General features: G+C 27.6%; 1 protein-coding gene across 1 annotated transcript; it reads right to left on the bottom strand.

Moving 5' to 3' along the window:
* Positions 1-316: 316 nt before the first annotated feature.
* On the bottom strand, positions 317-2,271 carry LOC120160289 (E3 ubiquitin-protein ligase RMA1H1-like). Its single transcript, XM_039170703.1, has 2 exons — positions 2,133-2,271; positions 317-1,178 (listed from the first exon to the last, which is right to left on the bottom strand). Exon 2 carries the CDS (start codon positions 1,160-1,162, stop codon positions 395-397), a length of 768 nt encoding a protein of 255 aa, XP_039026634.1. The 5' UTR covers positions 1,163-1,178; positions 2,133-2,271; the 3' UTR covers positions 317-394.
* Positions 2,272-7,363: the final 5,092 nt, after the last annotated feature.

The following is a 7,363-nucleotide window of genomic DNA, read 5'->3' as shown; positions in this document are numbered from 1 at the left end:
ATGATTTAAATTGAAGGATCAGCTTTGCGAAAATTTCATTTTACTATAGGTTAAAAAGGATTAAATTGAATTATTAATGTTTAAGAGAGCCTAAAAAGATAATTATACCATTTAACAAAGGGGATTAAAGCCCACAAGCAAGCTCGAACTGTGAATCAAGTTTTGTAAGCCACCCTAAACAAGTTACATTATACATACGAGTGATTTAAAATCTTGACGAAAAACACATAATATATTTAATCAAGCTCGTAATTATGTATAACAATAACACAGCATGGGAGATGTGGCATCTCTCATGCTATGAGTACATCAGGCTGAATTCGTATTTACAAAGATTGGGGCGTTCAAACGGCTGGTTTAACCGAATATTTCGGTTTAATCGGTTTGAAAGTGATCAGAACAAAAGAAGACATATAATTAAGCAACAGAAGATGAAAATGCTTAATCTGTTCAGTGACTTATCAGCTTGCATTATGTGCCTTCTGATCCTAGGGCTAGTGCTCCCCACAAAATTGTAAGAATTCGGATGTGCATATAAGTTTGTAACCGAATCTCCGGATACCCGTGCGTGTACCATTTCACCGACAATCCGCATCACCGGATCCACTACACTCATTGTCGTGCCGCCGGGGCTAAGCATAGGCGAAGATGGATAATTGTACACTTGCGGTTGATACGAGTAACAGTAGTGATGGTGATGTATTTGATGCGCAAATTGTGGAGTACTTGCAGTATTAGGTGTTCTTGGTGTGCCAAGATCAGGGCCGAGAGGTCTCTTAGGGATGACTATGCCAAGTTGGGGAGACTTGCTTTTCGATGCCTTGCTTGTCCGACCTCGACCATAAAGCGGTACAAGTGTCGAATCGGAAACTTCGGCTTTGCATACAGGGCATTGCGGCGGCTTCTGGTCTTGGTTTTCGGCGGAGTTGGACTGAAATTGAAGCCATTTGTAAATGCAGGGCCAGCAATATATGTGACCGCATAGCGTCACTACAGGATCCTGCACGGTATCGAGGCAGATGTTGCAGTCAAAACCAGCCGAGGAATTATCTTCAGGATCCGTGATTGCTTCCGGCGAACTCATCCACTTCTCCATCGATTTTTTACCTTCTAGTAAACGGTTTTGAAGTCCGGCTTCCCCGATGTACTGCTCGATAGCCATGATCTACAGACAAAATCTGCAATATAAGTGGAAAGGAAATCAGATTAGAATCATAAGAACATATTCAACTCAACCGAAGGTATTATATATCTTATGATTAATGTTTCATGTCGAAGGCCGGAGGCCGGAGGTTGTTCCGATATTAGCTCTTTTTTAGCTTTTGCTTTATGCTTAACTCGTGTACGTACCGACTCGAACATCAAAGAGCCAATATCGTATCAATCTCCGACCTTGATTAACGAAGAACTTGTAAAAAAAATAATTATTGACTTTTCATCGAGTAGTTGGTGGTATTTAGAAAATCTAGCCTACTGCATAAATTCTTGAAACACAGCCTAACTTCGTTGACTCAAATTTTAAGAGATAATATTTTCATGGAAAACACAGCCACCAAGCATATCAAATCAATTTGACGGTTCAGATTTTCGTGGATATATCTAAACGTGACAAACATGCAAATCAATAAAATTAACGATTCAATTAACATATTGTTCTGAAATTAAGAACTTTGTTATATGAACACAAAATTTATATACAAGTTAAAAAACTTTCCATGTTCTTTTATGACTTCATTCTTACTAAATGAATCAGATACGACTATTCCTTTCAATTTACTTACATAGAAGAAGTAATGAATTATATTTCAATTTTGGTTACTCATACCGGACCGAAAAATAAACAAACAAGAAGAAACAAAATCTCTTTCGGCTTTTGCAGATCGAAGGCACTTGAGATTAGAAAATTCAGAAAAAGAAACGAAAGGTGAGGAGATCATTAGAAGAGCAACAATTCTCCCAAAGCTAACGAGATTTGATGAAACAAGCTTAACGAACACTCGAAAATCAATCATGATACAAAAATCAACCAGCAAAAAAAAAAGATATTCGCAAATTCAAGAACAAATCATACTCAAAAAGAAAACAGAATCAATCGCGGAGTAATTATACGTATCGGAGTTTGAGTAACATACCAGCTGGTTTTTCGAGTCTCTTTAACGTGAATTTGAGTAACAAGAGAGCAGATTTTCTGGATTCTTTTTCTCAGATGAGAGTCTGATGAACTTGATTGAAAGCTTAATGGAAAAAGAAACGGGAGAATCTATGGAGAGCGAAGAGGTATCCGGCTCTGCTTTTATATACAGAGACGAGCAACAAAAAACGCTTCAAAATATTAAAGTAATAATTAATGTTATATTAAATTTATAAACAAGTTATCAACAAGTGGTGGTTCAAGTAGTAAGCAATTTGATACCGTTTAAGTAAAGTCTAGAGTTTGTGTCTTTGTGTATACAGAAAATCCATGCTAGGAAACTCACTCACCAAAACTAGATGTATAACACGAGTCGGTCCTTTACCTTAGAATTAAGAGGGGAAAATTATAAATAAGCTGATGTCACTCGTTAACTCACACATTAGTGTTTCAAAAACATCTTTTTGATAAAATATTTATATCTTATTTCTTATTTAATTTTATTAAAATCTTTTAGATAAAAATTTTGAACTTTCTTAGAAGTATACAAAGTATCATTCATTAGATAATTAATCTGATGTCTACTAACATTGTGTGGTGGCAACATGGATGGAGTCAAGATTAAATATTAAGAGGGGTAAAAATTAAAGTTTAAAATAATAAAAATTTATTATGTATTTAATTTAAAAATTAAAAAAAAAAACAAAAGTCTAATTTTACTTAAATTTAAACAGATAAATATCTAAATTGTTATTAAATAAAATATTTTGGGAGGGGCTCTTGATCCGTCCTTGGGTGGTAATAAACTATACTTAATATTTTAGTGTTCATTTTGTAATAAAATCTAGAGTTTAATATTTGATTTATAATTTTTATAAGTTTAATGTATAAAAGGAATATTTGGGACAATTTAATGTTTATTTTTAAATTTTAATTTTTTAAATAATAATAGTTATTAATTTTATAGAATAATGAATATAGACTATAAAGAAAATATTTTTTGGATTGAGTTGTTTTAACAAATTTGTATTTTTTTTGGGTCTTCAGTTAGTATATGAATATGAAAAAACTTTCTCAAATTGATACTTATATTGATATGTTCCTTTAACTACTAAAAATGTCACTAATCTCATTGAGATATTAACATCGTAAAATGTTACGTGTTAAAATATTATTTATTATTGAAGTATAATTCAAGTTCAAATATTAATATTTTTATAATTTTAAATATTTAATTAAAAAATTAATATCAATTTGAATAAAATTATAACCTTTATTTTTGAATTTGTATAATAAACCTTATTATTATTATTATTATTTGTTAGAGTTAATTGTATCATACATCCTCAAACTATAACTCCTACTATAAATTGATCCCTAAATTTCTAAACATTCCAATATCATCCTCAAATTATGACTCACATTCTAAATTGGTCCCTAAACTTTTGAACATTTCAATTTCATACTCAAACTATGACTCTCGTTCTAAATTGGTCCCTAAACTTTTGAGCATTCCAATAACATCCCCCTTAATCATTCAAAAGTTTAGGGATGAAAATAGAGAATTCAAAAGTTTATGGACCAATATAGAATGAGGTCGTAGTTTGGGGATGAATTTGGAATATTCAAAACTTTAAGGACAAGTTTAGAATGATGATCATAATTTGGGGATGAAATTAAAATGTTCAAACGTTTAAAGAGTAATTTAGAATGATGATCTTAGTTTGGGATGTATGATGCAATTAAGTCTTGTTATTATTATTCAAATACTTTTCAACATCGGTTCTCTTTTTTACTTCTCTAGAAGAAATAAATAAATTAATAATTTGTTTAATTAAGCACCACTTAATCGGTCAAATTTTGGACTGAGAATTTTCCTTGTCTGTGCCCTCCAAGAAATAATGCATGTTCGGGAAAAAGGACCATTCACCCTTAATTTGGAATATATTTATATAATTCGTTCACGTAAAATTCAATTATATTATGTAAAATTAATAAATTTTATAGTAATTAATAATTAGTAGATTAATAAATTAGAATTATATTTACGTCCTTAAACTATAGGAGTAAAAATAAGAAGTTAGCTATGGCTATAGAAAAGAAGAAGAAAGGTAGTTATATTAATCATTGATCTTATAAATGGATCTTAAAAATTTTAGTTAAGAATTTGTTATTGGTTAGGGTTTAGGGTTTAGGGTTTATGTAGATTTAAACATATTTTTTTTTCAAACATTAAATAAGAATAATTAAATTATGAGTAATCAATTCATTTGTAGTATCCCAATTATATACGATGACGGTCTTGAAAATACCTTCTCTCATATCGAAATCTCATGATTCAGATAATCAACCACTCTATTATTCAATCCTCATCTATGCCCACTCAAAGTACAACAAACTACATATCACATCCGTTAGTGTACCGTAGCAACCCTAATTGTTTTAAAGTTTTATAATTCATACTATAAAAACATAGTTACATTTATATTAATGTAAATGAATAAAATAAAAAATATATAACAATTAACATATATTTACACTAATATAAGTAAGTATATCTCTTAGTATTTTAGTACCTAACAATAAATACATAATTATATTAGTATAAGCATGTTTCTATATTTTTAAAGAAATAAAAAAATTAAAATAATATAAAATATATTAAGTTATTTGTGTACAAATTTTATTAAAAATGTATAAATTAATAATAATAGAAAATTATTTTTTATAAATTTTCATGTAAATATTTTACTAATGGTTCAATATACCATCAAAGTTTTAAAGATAAGTCTTTAACAAACATTTTGTAGTGAGACTAGTTTTGTTGGAGAGTGGACAATGAGTGAAATTGTGAAATTAAAAACTGTCCGATAAATTTTAGGAATAGAGCTAAAATTTACTTCTAATTCTATAAGTATTTTTCTTTCAAAAAAATATAATTATAAATTTAGTTTATTATTGATTAACTGTTTCTGAACCGTTTATTAAAATTCGTAATTGAAACTTTAATCGTTAATCATTATTTTTAACGATTTAGTTAACCGAATTTGTTTAGTATTATTGATTCGATTAATTAATCTGTTAGATGAAATACATTTTTTAAACACCCATAATTCATATGACCCTTCGTGGGTCCACGTGGCTATACATTAAATGCAAGGTATCATGAATGACACCATATGCGATGAGCAAGACTTGATAAAAATAATTAAAATATCATCTAAAATATAATATAAATATGGAACAAAAATAAAATACAGACGTTTTAAAAAGTTTTATTATGAATTATAAATATATAAAAACACACATAAAATAGAAGAATTCCAAATTAATTTTCATAAAAGTGGTTTTTATCTATATAAAATTTAATATCCTAATAATTTATATCATATAAAATGTAATATATTAATAAATTTGTATTACACCTCATCAGTAGACTGGGCTATGTTGCGATTCGATTCTGAACTGTTATTTAAGTTGATTTGATGTAACATTTATTTTATCAATAAGATGTCTTTTAAAACAAAATTTTGTACAAACATTTATTAAAGTTTAATGATTCTTTAATTATTTTAATTAAATTTAGATCAAACCAAACCGACTTGATGCGATTTTTTTTACCTAATATTACATTTGATGTTTTCCATTGATATGATTTTATAAGATATTTTTTGAGAGAATGGTTTAATTTTTTAGGATAAATTTGAGTTTATGGTGAAAATTACAATACTATTTTTTCTCTATATTTTTGGTTAGATTCTTATTTTATCGAATAAAAATGAGGTCGAATACATAATTACCCACGGAAAATACTTTCTTAAATTCGATACAAAGAGATGATATAATGCTTTGATTAAATTTGGGTAAACAAAAAAATTTATGAAAGTTTAAGATATGAAAAGCCTACATGCATCTATTTAATAATTAATACTATATCTCATGCATTCACGTATCCCACAAGCTTTTAAAATCTGTAATAATTTTCATTTAAGTCCTTGAAATAGGAACTAAATATTTGAGTGCAACGTTTTAATACACATCGTTATACTTTTCAAAATATAATTTTCACAATGAATATGTACTAATCAATTTATTTCAGTAGTTAAAAAGAATCATTGTTGTTTCTAGAGATTATGAGTTTAAACACCAACGACTGCAAGGGAGATTGTACAATCATTGTAAATTAATTGAAAATATTTAAACATATACTATTTTATGATCACTTTTAATTTAATAAAAAAATGATAATAGTATAATTAGAGTTTAACAACTATGTTCTAATGATATAATGGCACATTTTAGTTTTAAATGTTTATTAATTTAATATAATATAATGTCACCTTTCAATAAAAGATGACTTAAAAGACTTTTCCAAATTCCATAAATTTATGGAACATTATCTTAGACAAGTGGCATAAACTATTCACTTAATCAATTTGTTTTTGATCTTTTCCACTTGTTAGTGGCCCATTATGACAAATTATGTCAATGTCTCAATGTTGGTTAAAAAAATTTAGAAAATTAAGACATTATTTTTTATTAATATAAGACGATTATAAGATAGTGTATGTTTTGAATATTTTCAATTATTTGAAAATAAAAATTTAAACATTTTATAATTTTTTAAGTTCGAATTTGAAATCTTTAAGAATAATAATTATTTATTGAACAAATGAAGTAACTCGGTTTATGCAAAAATTAAGTTACTATTAAGCAAACTTTTAACATAAATACACGTGTGTATTATGATCACATAATAAAATGACAATCAAAAGAAGACAAACATAAGTTCCCATGATCTACATGTCTGGAATCAGACGTTTCTCGTTCGTTTAATAAAACTTAATTTGTTAAAATAAGGATTTATTTATTTATTTGAGAGAGTTCAAGGTGATTATGAGTAATTTACGATACATACTTACCTTATAAACGTATCTATATAGACTTGAGATCTTGATAAATTAATATTTCATTTTATTAATGAAAACGTTCGATGGGTTCACAATAATCGATTTAGATTTTCAATTCTATCAAAGAAAAACTGCTTTCCTTTGATAGACGTATGTTTTGTTAGAGACAGTTAAAAATAAATAAATAAAAGAATAAATTGTGTATTTAATACCTAAATTATTAATTTTAATCCATTTTAGTACTTAAACTTTCAATTTTTTTTAAAATTATACCTAACATTTTGTTTTGTTTCATTTTAGTACCAAAACTATCAGTTTTGGT

Source organism: Hibiscus syriacus, unplaced genomic scaffold, assembly GCF_006381635.1.
Source record: "Hibiscus syriacus cultivar Baekdansim isolate YM2019G1 unplaced genomic scaffold, ASM638163v2 tig00111392_pilon, whole genome shotgun sequence".
NCBI classification, from domain to species: domain Eukaryota; kingdom Viridiplantae; phylum Streptophyta; class Magnoliopsida; order Malvales; family Malvaceae; genus Hibiscus; species Hibiscus syriacus.
Note: the sequence above shows the minus strand (reverse complement) of the source record. Positions and strands in the feature narration are given on the sequence as shown.

What these genes read in the sequence shown, in the direction of transcription:
- LOC120160289 (XM_039170703.1), bottom strand. Translation starts at nt 1,162, where the DNA reads ATGGCTATCGAGCAGTACATCGGGGAAGCCGGACTTCAAAACCGTTTA.